Source organism: Dendropsophus ebraccatus, chromosome 6 (assembly GCF_027789765.1).
Source record: "Dendropsophus ebraccatus isolate aDenEbr1 chromosome 6, aDenEbr1.pat, whole genome shotgun sequence".
NCBI classification, from domain to species: Eukaryota; Metazoa; Chordata; class Amphibia; order Anura; family Hylidae; genus Dendropsophus; species Dendropsophus ebraccatus.
Genome location: NC_091459.1, coordinates 86109257 through 86129009, shown reverse-complemented (window position 1 = coordinate 86129009; position 19753 = coordinate 86109257). Strand labels below are relative to the sequence as shown.

The window sequence follows — 19753 nt, the reverse complement described above, 5'->3', positions numbered from 1 at the left end:
TGATTAACCATCTGAACAGTGGAAATAAACCTGGAAATTATCTGCTTCTCCAACCCACGCACATTGGGTCACCAGAGGGTTACAGTAATACAGAAACCCGTGTCCCTTTACTTAAGACACAGCTTGTTAGCACTATAGTGCTGTTTCCCCACTATTTTAAAATAAAAGAAAAGAAAAAAAGCTACAACTCCCATCATGCTTCCCAGCTTTACCTTTGGCTGTCCAGGTATGATGAGAGTTGTAGTTTTGCAACAGCTGGGCGGCCAAGGTTTTCTACCCCTGCTTTAGGGTAACATCTAACCCCAAATTACATAGGAATATGACAGCTATCTATATAGAATGTATCAATGGTAAAAAAATTATCTTACTTAAAACATTTATTTTAATGTACTGTAATAGGATGATTAAATGTCAACGTAAATTTCCCATGAACCTAATATGCTTTAGTTCCTACGCAAGTTCCAGCCCAGCCGTGGGTCTAAAGATCCAAACTGACAGCACTATAGATTCCTAAGATGATAGTGATATATGTCCCTATGTTGTACCTAAGGGGGGCAAGTTGATCTTATATAGCAGGCTAGCCAGGGCCGCTTCTGCAGTGAGACAGTGAATTAGTTTATTTCTCAGGGTGGCAGCTTTGTAGAGCCTCTGGAGGGTGGCAGAATTTATGGAGTGGCCATAAATTATACTGCTACACACCACTGACTTCATTGACCACATGACCAGCAGATGATAGCTGGACCAGACGTAGAATGCAAGGAAGTCAGGACTGGAAACACTTTGCAGGCATTGTTTGGTGCTTCAGACATAACTATGTCTGATCACTACCCCTTTACATGGAGCACATGGTGTAATGGTAGTATGACCATGAAAAGAGGTTATCTGGGGGAAAGATCAGAAGCAACGTGAGAAAATATTATTTTACTGAAACAGTAGTAGATACTTGAAACAAACTTCCAGCAGATGTGGTTGGTAAATCTACAATAACAGAATTTAAACCTGCCTGGGATAAACATATATCTATCCTAAGATAATAAGAAAGGAAATACTAAAAGGCCAGACTAGATGGGCCCAGTGGTCTTCTTCTGCCAACAATCTTCTATGTTTTTATGAATAAGATAACCAGGAGTAGTCACAATGCATTGTCTCTCGTATATGTCAAGTGCTTTTATTCTTGGGGAAGCAATAAAGATTGAAGAATTTTTTACAGACCGGTGTCATTGAAACTTTAAAGGGGTTATCTAGCGCTAAAAAAACATGGCCACTTTTTCTCCTATATTGTTTCCAGATTGGGTGGGGTTTAATAGTCAGTTCCTATGAAATAAATGGAGCTTAATTGCAAACCACACCTGACCTGGAGACAAGAGAGGGGAAAAAGTGGCCATGTTTTTGTAGCGCTGGATAACCCCTTTAAAACTTTTTCTTTCTTGTTCTCACCAGTAGTGCTTTATCAGTGTGATTTATGGTGGAGCCGGATTGTTTGTGCACTTATTATAAGCTGCATGTTTTCTGCACACACGCCTTACTAATGTATTTCAATAGGCTTGGGGGGAGGGTGATGGGGCGCCGTGGGCACGGGAGAGGTGCGGAAGGCACCATTGTAGGTTTTTTCTAAGGCAGCAGAAAACCTAGAATCAGCCCTGAGGCTAGCTGTGCATTGTAGTTCCTCTGATCTGTCATGTGGCATGGTGCTGTTGCTAACCCACTGTCCCTTGTGTAAACCAATCTCTTTGTCAAGGAACCTGTTTCTCTATGCAGGGCCACCATCAGGAATTTCGGGGCCCCATACAACCAAAGTGTCTGGGCCCCCCACATTAATAAAAAAAAAAATTGTGTGTTCAACCCACGCCTTGCTGGCAGGTATAATTTGGTTCAGATCAATTCTAGAGAACTGGCTCATATATCCCATTTTCTCCAGTGGCTTAAAATGTAACCTCTGTTATACAGTTATAAAATTGTAGAAACTAAATGTGAACAAGGTGCAATTCAAATAGACACTTACTTGTATAGCTGTCTCTTGTGCTCTGTATGCAGTGCATACTCACCCTTGCAACGTACAATTTATAGGGCGTCTACAAGCCCAGCGGGGCTCATTATGATGGAGACTAAAACTTATACAAGAGTGGGGTAGGGGTTCCCCTGTATTCGGAATGCTGTTGAGTACTAGGCAATGCCCCGTTTGGGGTTATTGAATTTCGAGGGTCTGGGGGGCTGTTTGATTTGTATATGTTCACCAATATCCCCCCCCCCCCGGTATGCTCACTAACATAGAATATGTTAATAAGGCTGATATAATGAGGCTGTTCCATGTTAGTGAGCATATACAAATCACCCCCCCCCCCCAGGCAGACTAGTTTAGCTCACCCAAGCCAGTGATAGCGAATACATGGCGGTGAGAACGCTTTCTAGGGGATCCTGTTTGTGCAGCAGAGGTGTCTTTATCCTGCTCTGCATAGACCCTCGAAATTCAATAATCCCAGACAGGGCATTGCCTAGCACTCAACAGCATTCTGAATACAGGGGAACCCCTACCCCACTCTTGTATAAGTTTTAGTCTCCATCATAATGAGCCCCGCTGGGCTTGTAGACGCGCTATAAATTGTACGTTGCAAGGGTGAATATAATGCACTGCATACAGAGCACAAGAGACAGCTATACAAGTAAGTGTCTATTTGAATTGCACCTTGTTCACATTTAGCTTTTACAATTTTATAACTGTATAACAGAGGTTACATTTTAAGCCACTGGGGAAAATGGGATATATGAGCCAGTTCTCTAGAATTGATCTCACACACAGACACCAGCACACATGTATACAGACACCAGCACACATGTATACAGACATACAGACACCAGCACACATGTATACAGACACCAGCACACATGTATACACACATACAGACACCAGCACACATGTATACAGACACCAGCACACATGTATACAGACATACAGACACCAGCACACATGTATACAGACATACAGACACCAGCACACCAGGGCACGATGAAGTTTGAACTTCTGCAACCTGGAGAAATCACCTGATATCACCTGCAGTCCTATGTAACACCACATAACACAGTGGTATCTCTGAGTACAGATAATGTAGTAGATTTCACCTGCAGTCCTATGTAACAGCACAGATAACACAGTGATATCTCTGAGTATAGATCATGTAGTAGATGTCACCTGCAGTCCTATGTAACAGCACAGATAACACAGTGATATCCCTCTGAGTACAGATAATGTAGATGTCACCTGCAGTCCTATGTAACACCACAGATAACACAGTGATATCTCTAAGTACAGATAATGTAGTAGCTGTCACTTGCAGTCCTATGTAACACCACAGATAACACAGCGATATCTCTGAGTACAGATAATGTAGTAGTCACCTGCAGTCCTATGTAACACCACAGATAACACAGTGATATTTCTGAGTACAGATAACGTAGATGTCACCTGCAGTCCTATGTAACACCACAGATAACACAGTGATATCTCTGAGTACAGATAATGTAGATGTCACCTCGGGGCACCCCTACTAAATGATGTTCTACAAAATAAGAAAAGTGTCATACAGTGACTCACAGGTGATGTCTTCTTTGATCTGAGGCGTCACTTTCCCTTTTCCTCTCCATCCGGCCCAGACCTCCATGATGATTCCTTCCAGATACGTTTCATCCCCTTAGAACCTGCGAGACAAACAATTTAGGCTCCGCACATTTCTAGCAACTTCCTTTCCTTTCTCCCCCCTGTAGGCTCCCATAGTAAATGCGCTGTGTGGGATGCCCCCTGTATGTAGGATTCCCTGCTGTGCCCCCATGAGCTAATAATGCCCCCAGAGGTGCCCCCATATACTAATAATGCCCCCAGAGGTGCCCCATGAGCTAATAATGCCCCCAGAGGTGCCCCCATATACTAATAATGCCCCAAGAGGTGCCCCCATATACTAATAATGCCCCAAGAGGTGCCCCCATATACTAATAATGCCCCCAGAGGTGCCCCCATATACTAATAATGCCCCCAGAGGTGCCCCCATATACTAATAATGCCCCCAGAGGTGCCCCCATACACTAATAATGCCCCCAGAGGTGCCCCTATGAGCTAATAATGCCCCCAGAGGTGCCCCCATATACTAATAATGCCCCCAGAGGTGCCCCCATATACTAATAATGCCCCCAGAGGTGCCCCCATATACTAATAATGCCCCCAGAGGTGCCCCCATACACTAATAATGCCCCCAGAGGTGCCCCCATATACTAATAATGTCCCCAGAGGTGCCCCCATATACTGATAATGCCCCCAGAGGTGCCCCCATACACTAATAATGCCCCCAGAGGTGCCCCCATATACTAATAATGCCCCCTGCTCTTCCCCTAAAAAAACAAACATCCTACTCACCTAATCTGTGCTGTGCAGGCAGCAGCTCTTCCTCCTCTTCGGGCTCCATCTTGCGAGCCGCAGGGACGGGACTTCCGGCAGACGTGATCATCACGCCTGCCGGAGAGGTCACGTCCCGGCCTCCCATAGGCTGCGGGTATGAAGTGCCGGCAGCCTATGGGAGAGAATACAGGAGTAGGACGCTGACAGGTCCTGCTCCTGTATTCTGATCGCTTTAATGTTCCGCCCGCTCACTGTGCGGGCGGAACATCAAAGCAATCAGTGCATCCCGAGAAGCTGCGTGGCCGCAGCTTCTCTGGATGCTCAAAAACAGGTGGCAAGGGGGGCCGTGCGGGCCCGCCCTAGCGTAGCGGTCGGGGGGCGGCGGCCGGCGGGCCCCCCCCATGTCTCTTAGGGTCAGGGCCCCATACGCCAGTACCACTTGTACTGCTCTATCAGCGGCCCTGTCTCTATGTAACAGTACCAGCAAAGGATGAGATGACACAACAGACAGTAAATGAGATGACCGACAGTAAATATTTGGTCACAGCAACTGCTCTTTGAGCTAAGCTCAGACTGGTTTTAGGTCCACTCTTTCCATGTTAACAGGGGGCTGGACAAGGGATTCTTTTGTTTGCTGAGAAAAACATGTGACCAAAGCATCTTACTTTCTTACAAAAGCCATTTTACTTCTCTGCATCCTCCATCTATAAATGTCTTGCTCAAAAGCTTCCACTACTCAGACCACAGTGCAAGCTTCTGGACATTGGAAAAAAGATTTTACATGGAAAACACTGAGCGCCATTACCGAACACTAGTATGTATAAGGCTGTGTTCATACTAGCCTTACACGGACACATGTTTGTATTTTTATTATGGCTGCAAATCTAGTCATAACACAGAAGCAAACATACTTTATGCTAGAGTTAACCCAGCCTCATTCCTATTGAAACATGCTATTCTCAGGAGGAGAAGCAGGCAGCCTCCCCCCTCTTTACTCAAAGCTCAGGCACTGCTTTGCCACTAACATGATTATTCAGTGTAACTTTCATGCTAATGGGGGTTTTGAGTGAGTGCAGTGACTTTGAACAATTACTGATATTTCTGATATTAAATGCTTGAATGAAGCATTTTTTCTGAACATATACATATTAAACAATTACATATTTTCCTATCTGGTCATGCACTGTTGGTTTTTGGAAAAAGAAGTGTAAGGAATAGATGAGAGATTCAGGAGGAAAAAAACTTATTTAATATGTAATAACTGCCTCATTAGTTACTGATCCAACCAAATGTGAAATGTAACTGATTCGGTTGATTGAATGCAATTTAATTACAGTCAGCCATGTTGAACAGAAACATTTTTTTTTAATAAAACTAAACCTTACCTGGTACTGAAATAGATAGCTGGAAATCCAAGTAGGTATAGCGAGATTTATTATATCTGCAAGGAACACCCATGCTTGATTTACATAAGGAACACATGGATGATTCCCAAGCTGTCTAGAATAATATTTTATGGGCTAATTACTTAAATGTGAAGCTTTTGGTTGATAAAAATGGATGCTGTTGTGTGTCGTACTGCAGGATCCATTCTCATTGACTTACATTACAAAAATAACTAGAGATGAGCGAACCTGGAGCATGCTCAAGTCGATCCGAACCCAAACTTTCCGCATTTGATTAGCGGTGGCTGCTAAAGTTGGATAAAGCCCTAAGGCTATGTGGAAAACATGGATATAGTCATTGGCTGTATCTTTGTTTTCCAGACAATCTTGGAGCTTTATCCAAGTTCAGCAGCCCCAGCTAATCAAATACCGAACGTTCGGGTTCGGAACGACTCGAACCCGAACCCGGTTCGCTCATCTCTAAAAATAACCTATCCGATTTTTTTTTTAAACATAAACGTGGTTGACCATGTTACGTACTGAAATGGATACAGTAAAACAGATGCAAAAATAATGTGTAAACCAAGCTTTACTGGAGTAATGCAAATATAGTCAGAGTTAAAAAATGTGGGAGCCTTGTTATTAATCACCATCATGCCCCCGCAGTACAAGCACCAGCTCTTAAGGCAGTAACCACCATGTTTCAATACTAGGTCAAGCTTTGATATCTACTAAAGAACCTTGTAGTACTGTCAAGGTGCAGGGAGGGGTTAAAAAAAAGAACTTTGAGCTCTGGAATATTGCAGAAAATACAGAAAGAGAATGTCCATTGGTTTGACCCTAAAGCAGGTCTGCATCTGAAAGCTTGAGAGGAAAAAACAAAAGTGCGGTGTAGCCAAAGTCCTTACTTGAACCCAAAGCAGATGCTATGGGACCTGAAGCAGATAATTCATGTAGGACAATTTAGCAATATGTCTGAGTCACAGTACAGAGCTAACATTTCCTATCTGTGAAATCAAGAGAATGGAAGAAGCAACATTTTCACAGAATGTATCTAGTAATGCAGGATATAGATTTATATATTGCTGTATGCTTACTGAATAATGTCTTGATATGTTTGTAGGAAGCATACTCTGTAGCCCGGCAATTCAATATGATCCCTCCTGTGTGTGAACAAGCTGAATATCATCTCTTCCAAAGAGAGAAGGTAGAAGTTCAGTTGCCTGAGTTGTACCACAAAATAGGTAAATTGCAAATTTCTATATTTTTCCGATATCCTAGATTCAGATGTATTCAGCTTGATATAACTTACCTGGATGTAACACATTCAAGAAATATATCTAGTATATATCATGAAATGGTTATGGCGACGCACAGTCTGTTACTAATGCAAGCTTTAAAAGGGAACTATCAGCAGGTTAGATAAATCTAACCTGCTGATAGCTTCCTAGTGTGTACGGGTGCTGAGGATGAAGGTATGTCTTTAAAAGGCTGTTAGGAGCACTGGGAGTGGGGCTACGTTCTCCAAGCACCGATCCCCCCCCACCGGCCTACTTCATTGATAATCATTTAGGCTATGTTCACACTACGTAAAACTACGGCCGTAGTTCTCGCCGCAGAACTACAGCCGTAGTTTTGCGGGGTGGAACATAACCTTACTTTCAATGGGATCCCGGCCGGAGCGTACACACATTGTATACGCTCTGGCTGGGATCTATGCAGCCACAGAAAGACCTGTCAGTTCACACAGCTTGCTTCACTGTGTGCTATGGGAAGCTCTGATGCGGGCGCACGCTGATGCGCCCGCATCAGAGCTCCGCGGCCGGAAAGATCATCTGGCCAGAGACCGGCCGTTCCGGTCTCATACGTAGTGTGAACATAGCCTTAAAGAGTCGGGCCAGATCAGCTTGGGGTGGGGGGGATGTGGCAGGGGAGGGTTGACCCCAGTGCCTAATGGCCTTACCGGGCAGAGGATTTCACGACAAACAGCACAGGAACAGGGTAAAGGATGAAGATAAGAAACATACCCTCATCCTCACCGCCCCGTGTGCAAAAGGCAGCTATCGCCAGGTTAGATTTGTCTAACCTGCTCATAGTTTCCCTTTAAATTATTGAGTTCTTTTTCTACAGAACTTTAGAGAATTCCAGATGTTAGTCCACTTGAGATGTGTAATAGATTGTATAAGGCCGGAATTTCTGAATTTCTATCATTCCCTAACCCCTATCTCCATTGATATAATCTATCAGTAGACAGTCAGGAGAGTCCCATACACCTTATACTGATGGCCATTTCTACTGCTATAAAGTGTATGGGGACCTTTAGGAGTTCTTCACATTCATCCCTAGTTATCTCAGTACATGTATGGCAGCAGCCTAGTAATCTTATTTTACTCATTGGGGTTTAAAGGCTTTTTACACTTGGCAATGACCAGCTGTAAATCCTGATGACTGCTCATTTATCGACTGATCGCTGGCATCATGCAGTCCTGACAAATCATTGCTAGTTGGCCACACATCCCCTGTTTGCACAGCAACGTTAGTGATCGCTGCAGCCCTGGCTGGATGATCATTTTGCTGTCTAAAACGCTCATTAAAGAAGCGCCAATCTGACAAATTGGCACTCTTATCAGGCACAGGTCTGCACATCTAAAGGAAAATTAGTGGTATCTAGCTACCCAGTCTATTCATATTGTAATGGAAATTACTTTTATACTGTTTTATGAAGCATTTATTTTCTAGACTCAATAGACAGTGAATGGGGTGATCACTTCTCCATTCAGATGGGAACTGGGGACCCCGGTTGTTATGATCGCTGTGAATCACAGTGGTTAACTCCACCCCACCCAGCACCCCCCCACCCCCAACCCACCTTGGCTTCTTTTTGGTCCGACAGTTACCTAAAGTGTATGGCCACCTTAAGTCTGAACATAGGTGTTTACTGACCTTCACAACACACAGAAAACAAATCTTATTACACAAAATTATGGTGAGTAGGACTTTATTCCAATTAGTATTCCATAGGAGAAATAAAAAGCTAGAACCAAACTACAGGTGACTGGTTCTACCCAAAATTAAAAAAAAAAAGCAATCTAGAAAAATATTAGAAATTTCTGGTAAATTCTATTATATAGTGAAAGTGGGCTTCTTGAATATTTTGCAGGGGTTGGTGCAGTGACATGGTCTCCCCTAGCTTGTGGTATCATCTCAGGAAAATATGAAAATGGAGTCCCAGAAACTGCAAGAGCATCATTAAAGGTAATCCGAAAGTATACAAAAGATGCTGAACACAACAACACGTTACACCTACTTCAACATTTCACTGCATTGTTGATCTTTTTTTAATTTTACATATGGTTATTATAAATGGTATACATAAATAACATTGTATATATCACCATTCTATTCTGAATATCTCTTTCAATAATATTAACTGTTACATTTGTATTTTTATATATTTTTGTATTGTATTTCCTCTGATTTGGTGATGATCTATCAGTGTTACCAGTGGTTAAAGGACAAAATACTAAGTGAAGAAGGACGCAAACAGCAATCTAAACTGAAAGATTTGATGCCAATTGCAGAACGTCTTGGATGCACTTTGCCACAGCTTGCCGTTGGTAAGAAGATATATGCATATACTGTACACAGTAATACAATATTGTCTCTTGTTTTGGGTCATAATGGCTAGAGTCCTTGGCAATACAGAGACAGTGTTATCATACCTTGCCCACACAAGAGTGCACATATACAGCCATATAATGTTTACAAGGTGCCATTGTCCAGGGTGCCATGCAAGGCTTACATTGTGCACAACAATGCCCAGAAAGTCCAACAGTGCCCACAGAAAAACAAATTTATGTGGTTCAGGGAAGAAACAGAGTGCTGCACCTCACACCTATGGCTGATACTAGTGCCCCTAGGCTAAATAAAAAACACATCAGAATTTTGTGTATGAATTGATCAAGCCATACTGCCCCATGTACCTCGTGCCGGTATCTGATACACATGGGTCCCTACACTAAGTCCACACCGTGCCAGTCAGTGGCCACCAACCCCGCAGGCGTGCACAGTCAGGGAACGGGGGCCATGGGACGGCCCTGCGACCCCCATGCCACAGGACCAGACCCAAAAACACCACACCAGAACCCGGCCAGCACCGCCGGCGGAGAAGGTCGCCCCCAAGCAGCACAAGTCTGGATAAGGAATTACACTCACCATAGCTGCAGCAAACAGAATGGGAAAAAACAGGAGGGATTAAAACCATGTGCACTCAGGTGTCTCCTGTTAATTGCGGTCATGTGGGTCTCACCAGGAGGAGTGCAAAACACGGAGAAAAGAGAGAAACAAAATGCGGTTCAGGGAAGAAACAGAGTGCTGCACCTAACAGCTAGCACTCCTTTATAAGACCCACATGACCAAAATTAGCAGGAGATGCCTGTGCTCACATGTCTGGACCCTATGTCTTCCCCATTCTGTGAGAGCAGCAATGGTAAGTGTAATACCATATCCATGCTTGTGTCGTTTGGGGGCAGCCTTCCCCACCGGTGGTGCTGGCTGGGTTTTGGTCGGGCTTTTTGGGTCTGGTCCTGTGACATTGGGGTTGCAGGGCCGTTCCATGACCTCCATTCCCTGCACGTGCACGCTTTGCGGGGTTGGCGGTCGCTGACCGACACGGTGTGGAGTTAGCGTAGGGACCCGTGTGGACCAGAGGACCTGCGCGGTGGTACACGGGGCAATATGGCTTGATCAATTCATATACAGACACTCTGGTGTTGATTTTTAATATAGGCCTAGCGGCATTAGTATCAGCCATAGATGGGATGTGCAGCGGTTCCATTCTCTCCAGTTCGTGAAAAACAAATTTATGCTGCCCTCCGCTGTAAACTAGTAATGTCGCTCCGGTTTCCAACTCCTGGCCACATATTTTACATGACAATAAGGGTGACCATCGAGTGAGGGACACTCAGCATCACGTGTCTACTTATAAAACAGAGTAGGTGGACACTTCTATTATGAAAAACATAAATTTTTGTAATGTAATATTTTCAGTACTGTAACTTCAGCAACAAATAAAAAAACTCTTCTATAATGCATAAGAGACGTGACCATAAGGAATGAAATAGTGACCTCTAGTGCTCATCTACATATAGAACTTGTGGCTTGTCATATTTCATATTGCAAGTTTTATAATTACTTTTTTTTTTCTAGCTTGGTGTCTGCGGAATGAGGGAGTGAGCTCTGTTCTGTTAGGATCATCTAATCCAGAACAACTGATAGAAAACCTAGGAGCCATACAGGTAGGTGTACAGTATATGTTATACACAGCACATGATACCAAGAAAAGTAAGATGGAAAGAGCATGTAAAAGAATGCAATATACCTTGTAAGTACTATTCACACTCAGCAGCGTTGTTGTAATAGCAAGTCCCTGTTGTCTGTTTTATTCCCTAGCAGTTATAGCTGCAAATAAAGAGCAGGTATCAGTGACTAAATAACCAAGTATTCTTCTGTTTTTAAAGTAGAAATCTGACAAAAATTACAAGTATTGTATTGCCCCCAAGTTATACAAATCACCAATATACACTTATTACAGGAAATGCTTATAAAGTGCTTTTTCCATGCACTTACTACGGTATCAAGGCTTCACTTCCTGGATAACATGGTGATGTCACTTCCTGGATAACATGGTGATGTCACGACCCGACTCCCAGAGCTGTGCGGGCTGTGGCTGCTGGAGAGGATGATGGCAGAGGGATGCTTAGTGTCCCTCCAGTGCCCTGTGTCCCTCAGTGTCCCTCTGCCATCATCCTCTCCAGCAGCCACAGCCCACACAGCTCTGGGAGTCGGGTTGTGACATCACAGGGGCAATACAGTACAAATTTTTGCTGGACTTCTCCTTTAAATGTAAACTACAAAGTTGAATTATTTTAGAGCCACAACTTAAAGCTAACATTTTCTTGATATGTAAATTGTGTGACTTGGTGCACTGGGGTGGCCCTGCACCACCCATCGGCTCCTGCAGCATACCTCCTTATAAAAATATATAATGACGCAATGCAGTGACATCACAATGAATATTCATAAGGAGGTATGCTGCAAGAGCCCCCAGTGCACCAAACAACCTGATTTACATATTAATAAAAAGTAGCATTCATCATTAATGGCTCAGCAGACCTTCCAGAGAAAGGTATTGTCTATCTTCCCATCCCCTGCCCTATTAGAATCTATCAGCAGGTGAGATCCATCTAAGCTGCTACTAGATTCACTTTAATAGGCAATATAGCAATACTCCAATGGCCCAAGGGAAAAATAAAATTAGATTAGACAATGTAAAATGTTCCCGATCTTCAGCATCTTTAATAGTAGTATTAATTGGATTGTCTTATAAGCTGAATCTCGATTTCCTAAAGGAGCGGTAAAGCTTGTAGGATTACTGCTGGTAAAAAAAAATGTGTATATATCACAAAAAGTTAGGGATATTTGGCTTGCAGTAATATTATATCATGAAATCCTGCCTGGCAGGCAGGCAGGATTCCTAGCGGAGTCAGCAGCGGCGGTTCTGCACGGAATTTCCACCTGTTTTCCTCAGTGTGAACGCACCCTAATATTCGGTTGCGATCAGTGTATGTCATGTCCTGATATTTACTTGCTTTCTCATCCTCTCTGCACAGGTCCTTCCAAAGATGACATCACATATTGTGAATGAGGTTGATAACATTTTGGGAAACAAGCCATTCAGCAAAAAGGATTATAGGTCGTAACCTACTGCATGAAGAGCAGTCTGCATGGTTCTAATAGTGCCCTTTATATAGTACTGGATCACATGTTAATGGATACCCCCAGATACCTGCTCCAGTACTTGTCACGACTGGGAATTGCTACCACTATACCTAGAAGCACATAAGAAAAACTGTATATATTCTTTGTACCTGTTTCTTACCATTTGATTTCATGCATACTGCTTATGCTGAGAAACAATGAATGCCACTTTTAAATGGCAGTAGGAATGCAAAGACTTTCAATGGAATGAACCATTTCTAAGAGAGACATGTAATATGCAAAATGTTTTATTACAGCTTTGTCCTTCTATAGAGTGAGAGGGCGAACGCCATTCTGTATTATACCGGGTAATGAGGTCCAAATACTATGCATCAGCCTCAAACATTACTACAGTCTCTATATAAAAGCTATCTATCTGTGTGGTGTGTAAAAGGCTGCAGAACGACTTATATAAGAACTATCAGAATTCACTCATATTCTTATGCTATTGAAAGATGATGGCTTTACTGTAGAGAGGGTCAATACGGCCCTTCAATTGAATACCCATATATGAGGCTGTTTTCAGGGTTTTCGGGCAACGAGTTCAAAGTTTACTTACAGAACAGTCAGATATATTTCTTTCTTTTTTATGGTTTAACTAAAAATGAAGGCACTTTAACAATTATAGACTCTGCACTGTTTTATATCTATTAGGGCATTCTAACAAGGAGAGTTAATAGAAGGGAGTTACTAATGTGGGATCGCCATCAGGGCTGCCAACCTGGACAACTTATTCAAAAATCACTCAATCTTTTTTACAGACATATTGGAACATCATAGTAAATAATAAAGATTATAGGGCTCAATATAAAGTTATATAATTATCAGTATCGTCATAAAACGGTGATAATTGCAGTCACAAAGAGTTGTTAATATACCAAACAAATTATGGAGGTGTGAATTTTTCACGTTCCCCTATTTTTACAGATTGTCGAGGAATTTTTGGATGGTTGGTAACCCTGATCTCCATCATTAAGCTGGAGCAGAGAGCTGTTACGAGTGTTTTTGTCTCTAAAGGACCCAGCCCATTGATTTTAATGGGCTCCATGTAATGCTGCATTCACCCCACAATGTTGATCACCATAGTGGATATGAACACTTGCTTCAATGCTCCCAGACAGATCACAGCTGATCAATGGGGGCACAGCAGCAGAACACACTATTTTCTGATTATTTATGATGGGATTTATCTAACATAAAGAGGTGGTCAAAAGTGGACAACCCCTTTAATTTTTAGATTCCCAAAATAAAAGATTTTAAGAATCTAGATTAACAAACTGCACGCCTTGCACATATGAGCCATGGTTTGACATTTAGTTAGCCATGCTTTAAATAAGTTCAAATAACAAAATAGTTGAATGGAAATATGAAAAAAAAAGACTTTTTGAGGATGACACACTTAAATATTTAATGTACTTTGAAGCTTTGATTTGGAAAGCATTTGCATGTGTAGCTTTTATCCTTTGTACACTTTCATTTGTAGCAACCATACTTCCACAACAGCACGAAATCATTGTAAACTTTATAGGCAACCAAAGTTAAGCAGAGCTGCAAACATTTTTTTCTCTATGTCTTTCCATTAATAATTTATTTGCATGGAGTTATTATTGAAAATCCTGGTGCTGTCAGATGTAAAAAGGCATACATGTGTATCTGAAGAGAAGTGTGTTCTTCCATGCTCTCCTTTATATGCAGTTATCCTGTATCAACTTCCCATAAGATGAACATGTGTTTTAGCTGACTTTCTCACTCCAGGGCAACATACAAATACTTTGCATAATTTTTTTGTACTACATTACAACCTAGCTTATCATCCAGAGCTGCAATCACAATACTGCTTCAAAGCTAAATCCTAGCCTTGCTGACTCACTATCTGTGGAAGCTGTTCTGTGGATTTGCATTCAGTAAGGTGTAGCCTTTACATCGGGCCATATATTATTGTATTCCCCCCCAGCAGTAGGAGAACTCATCTTGGTTTCCAAAAGCATCCTGCAAATCATTGAACGTAATTCTGTATTGTAATATTGACTGTAACCCAAGATATGGACAAAAGATGTAATGCAGATTTACATTCTATATGTATCAAAATTGTTTACAAACATTGACCCTGTAAATACAATATTTGAGTCTATAGAAAATAAAGGGCAATTAACAAAATAGACAATCAACATGGGTGCCTTGAGCTGCACTCTAGGCATGTAGGGGCATCCCGCAGCCCAATCTACCTGGTACCTTTTTCATCTTGATTTACAGTTAAATTAAAAGATAACATTCTCACCTATCCACAGCATAGGTAACACCTGACTGGTGGGGATTTACTCCTGGTACAGTTAACAATAACGGAGATCCCTTGTTCTCTGAGTGAATGGAGCAGCAACACTCATTTGCTCTGTATAGAAACTGTTCAAAAGTTCCATAGACATTGGTCTGAGCGGAGGACAAGCATGTATGCTGCTGCTCCATTCACTTGAGGGTCATGGGATATCAGGCATTGTGATGAGCGACCAGCCAATTGTTGATCCACAGGACAGGTGATAACTTTTAACCTTGAGGTAACCCCTTTAAGTATGTATGTTTTGCTTTCTGACTCAGGAACAGGTAGGTTTGGAACATGCTGCACACTTGCCTAACAACAGGCCGACTATTTGTGCATTAACATAGTGTCCAAACCCCCCTGGCAAAAAGGGATACAAGGGCACTTTGTGAATTATAATACTGCCTAATGTTTAAGTGCAGGACCTAGGAAAAAAACACTGATAAGTGTTTCTCAAATGTAATTTAATAACGTAAGCCAAGTGTATGACTATAGTGACTAGTAATCGCCTATGAGCTTTGATGCCATGGGACCCAGATCATATTCAGTCGAGTTCTACCTAACATGACACTTAGCCCTTAGCTTTAGCCCTTCATCTACTCATCCCAACTTTATTGTCTTCCCATGGGTGTGGGAGGATAAACCGCTATGAATTCTGACACTTTGTTAAAGTGTAGCTGTTACTTTAGATGACTTTTCAGGGTGGGTTGTCCTGTGTTTACATGGGAAGCAGCACTATTAGTGCTCATTCTGTCACTTGTATATGGTGTTTTCCCCCTGCAAACTCCATCTCTGTGTCTTTTATTTCTTTTGCTCAGCTACAATGTGGATCCAGACTAACCTCTGTGCTGGCTGCTATACACTTTATAGACACTAAAAATAGAGTTCCTGACCTGTGAATCTAGTGACTTCTCCGGCCAGAAACCTTGGATCCTCCCTGTCTGCTTGTCAGCACTTCCTGCTCACTAATCCCGCTTGGCCCCTCCCCCTCCATAGACTTGCATGGGCAGTGTAAGCCCATACTCACTCTGCCGTTAAGGGCTTTCTCTTAGGGTAGTATTAGACAGCCTGATGTCTCCTGTAGGCGAGTGCTGATCTGCCGAATTGGTGTTTGACTACAGAGCCTATTACACGTCTCAATAATTATTTAGCACTGTCTGCATGGACATTGTTACCAATGTCTGTACAGCCCTTGCTCTTAAACTGTCCATGGTCCTTCTGCCCTCTGCTCACTTCCCTGAGCCATTGATGTAGCTGCAGCAGTGGCTCCTGGAAGCAAGCAGATGGCAGAAGAACACCGGGTCATGTATACAGCATCATTATTTAATTTTTTACACAGTCATCAGTCATCGCCCATGCATCGTTATTTCACGGCGATGATTTTAGGTCAAGACCAAAAGACACAGTCTGTCGATAATCGTTTTCATTGGCTGATCATTATCTTTGTTACACCAATTATTGCTCCGTGTTATAGGGCTCTAAGTGATGAACACATAAGAAGTGTGGGTGGGAGCCTTGTGTGTACAGAAGTAAGCTGTTGTGCCTAATAAGATCTACTACAGTGTTTCTTACATTTGCTTGTACTATTGATTTGTGCAGTTTGAAGTGACAGTTACACTTTAAAGTAAATCTGTTACTAGGTTTATGGTGCCATAAATGAGGGCAGCATAAACTAGTGACGAAAATGTTAAACAGATCGGTGTATTACTTACATCATTCTGTTCAGCTGTTCTCCTAATATGCAGAAGTATTCTTGCCACACCCCTCCCCTCCACCTCCAAGTTGCTGATTGACAGTTGACTGCCTATACACAGCATGGGTAGATAACTGCCAATCAGCAGCTGGTGGGCGGGGATTTCTGCTTCCCATGAATATCCGGGCTCATACACATAATGGAGAGACTTATTGTCTCTGGAACAGCTGCACAGAACAATGCAAGTGATCCATCATTCTGTTCAGCTTCTCTGTCATTAGTTTATGTTACCCTTAGATAGGACACCATAAACCTACTGACAGTCTCTTTAAGAAAATGTTTTTCCCTTTCTGGCAGAGAAAACCACGGCAGGCAGAACTCTTGTTAGAATTCCTATAGGTGTTTAAAAAATAATGAATTATTCCTGGTTTACACATATTAGGACATGAATGTTTCAAAAAAGCTTCAATTTAGACAGCACTATGACAGGACATATTAGTAGGACACGGTGTAGAAAATATATCCATAGTTGTATTCAAATAAATGCCACCTTACAGTAAAGTTTACCCTGCACAGCCTTTATCCTTCTTAGATGATACACATCTTGTACAGTAACTATCATCATTGCTGGTTATATGTCTGCTGAAAACACTAAGGGATCTTGCTTTTTTTATATATTTTCCTAAATGTACCTAATCTGTAAAAAATGAAAAAATTTGGATGTACTGAATAATGTAAAGACAACAGTATGGTATTTTTGAACATGTATATTTTATAACAGAAGGTTATTGGTGTAATTTCTAAGTAAAATGTAATGCTCACCAAGACTGCAGTTAGCTCCTTTTATATAATTAAATCGGACCGTGTAACATGGTTTGTAACTAGGTATAAATGTGCGCATTTTAAGAAGAACAATCTAATATATTACATAGCATTACTTTACAAATACGCTTACAAATCTAAGCTGATAAAGCTCAGCAACCAAACATTACTTTAAGGGGTTTTCCCATCTTGGGTAGTTATGCCCTATCCAGAGTATAAAACAGGAGAGGGGTATAGCTAAGAGATTGTCAGGTGTCCGACTGCTGACCCCCCAAATTAAAAAAAATAGAGACCTCAAAATCCCTGCAGAACCAAGAACCAAGCTGCTGAGGAAGCTGAATGAAGCTTATTCTGGATAGGGCATAACTACTCCATTGGTAATGCCCCTTTAAAGAACACTTTATGCAAAACATATATACTGTGATTTGTCTAGTCCATGGTCTAAAGGCCCTATTACACCAACAGATCTGACAACAGATTATCTGCCAAAGATTTGAAGCCAAACCCAGGAACAGACTATCATCAGAGAACAGGTCATAAAAGAAAGACTGGATTTCTCCTCTTTTCAAATCCACTCCTGGGTTTGGCTTCAAATCTTTGGCAGATAATCTGTCGTCAGATATGTTGGTGGAATAGGGCCTTTAGGCTGTGCTTCTCAAACTGTGAGGCGCCCCCTAGTTGTTGGTGAGGCCAAGCTGGGGAGCCACTTTTCACAAAAGTGACTATGATCTGCACAGTCCTTTTGCCGTTTGCAAAAATCTCCATTTTAGCAACATTAGTAATAGGGATGGTCCGAACCTGCCGAGGTTTAGGTTCGTATGAACCCGAACACTCGGCAGCAGATTCCCACTGTCTGCCCGCTCCGTGGAGCGGGCGGATCCAGCGGGTGTAATGCCTGGAAAACTGGGATACAGCCTATGGCTATGGCTGTATCCCAGTTTTCCAGGCGGTCCTCCCGCTGGATCCGCCCGCTCCATGGAGCGGGCAGACAGCGGGAATCATTACCGAGGGTTCGGGTTCGTACGAACCCGAACCGAACTCTGTTCGGACCATCCCTAATTAGTAACTTATTTTGTACTTGCTTTATTAGTATAGAGAGCTTGGGAGATGAGTGAAAGGTAGCCCAAGCATTATTTCCAGCTTTTAAATGGACTTTCACTGCAGATAGTGAGGCCCAGGCATCCTCTTGGTCAGTCTGGTGAGGCGCAAGCATTGCCTTGGTCTGTTGGGTGAGGCTCCAGTAGAAATAGTTTGAGAAGTGCTGGTCTAAGGGAATGCAAAGAACATCCTTAAACACCTACCGGGCAGAGGTAAGGAACCTTGGCTCTCCAGCTGTTGCAATACTACAACTCCTATCATGCCTGGACAGCCAAAGCTAAAGCATGATGGGAGCTGTAGTTTTACAGCAGCTGGAGAGCTAAGGTTCCCTAATGTTCACTTAAAGTGATACTGTCACCCCTTTCTGTATGAGGACTTCTCTACACAGCTGTAAAGCCTACAGTATTCATACCTTACTTTATAATAGGCTTCTTGGTCCAGTAAAAAATGATTTTTAGTGTTGGTGGATTTTGCCACCTGGGCGGGGCTTTACAACCGCAGCACCACTTCACCCTGCCCACATCATGACATCATCGGTGCCTAAGCCCTGCCCCCTCAATGACCATTGGAACCGGCCGGGCCTAGAGGTCTAGACGCATGACATCACAAAGGGACGAGGCCTATGTGGGCAGTGCGTAGTCGCACAGTGGTCATGAAGCCCCACCCAGATGGCACAATCCACCAATAGAGCTAGATTTATTAATAAAGCTGTACAAATGGACATTATTTTGGAATATGTTGCCTCCATATTGTAAATTGGCAGCAAGGGAAAATAATTCTTAGTATAATTTGTTTTTAAGTATTATAAACCATGTTTATGAAGGATTTCTTCCCACATTTTATTCCTGCACATACACATCAATAAATGAAACCATAAGAAGGAGTAGAGAAATATTCTGACCATTCCAGCAATTCCCTAAAACTATCAATAACTATAAACAAGGTATATAGAGCTATACCGGAGTGTATTAATCAATAAGACTAAAGTATTACTGTCATTTAAAGTAACAGACATATCAAAAGTAATCACACCGAGTCTAACTCCTGAGACCTGTTGCGATCCTGAGATACAGCCTGGAGGGAATGTACAGCAGCGTGTGTCTCTCCGGCAGTCAATCAAATCCAAGTCATTAGCTTCATTACGAAAGAGTCAGATGTTCTGGAGACTAACCATCTGTTCAATACTTGTTATTACCTTATTCATCTCCTTCCCTTTTTACTTCTGCACAAGACAATCT

At 42.3% G+C, this 19753-nt stretch overlaps 1 protein-coding gene across 2 annotated transcripts in view; it reads left to right on the top strand.

The window, feature by feature from the left end:
* Nucleotides 1–17783, top strand: part of KCNAB1 (potassium voltage-gated channel subfamily A regulatory beta subunit 1) — a 214543-nt gene extending 196760 nt beyond the window's left edge. For both annotated transcript variants that reach the window (XM_069975298.1, XM_069975299.1), the window contains exons 10-14: nt 6893–7013; nt 8930–9024; nt 9266–9386; nt 10978–11066; nt 12441–17783. In XM_069975298.1, the coding sequence (XP_069831399.1) occupies nt 6893–7013; nt 8930–9024; nt 9266–9386; nt 10978–11066; nt 12441–12530 (516 nt within the window). In that variant the 3' untranslated portion in view covers nt 12531–17783. The remainder of the gene's footprint in view (nt 1–6892; nt 7014–8929; nt 9025–9265; nt 9387–10977; nt 11067–12440) is intronic.
* Nucleotides 17784–19753: the final 1970 nt, after the last annotated feature.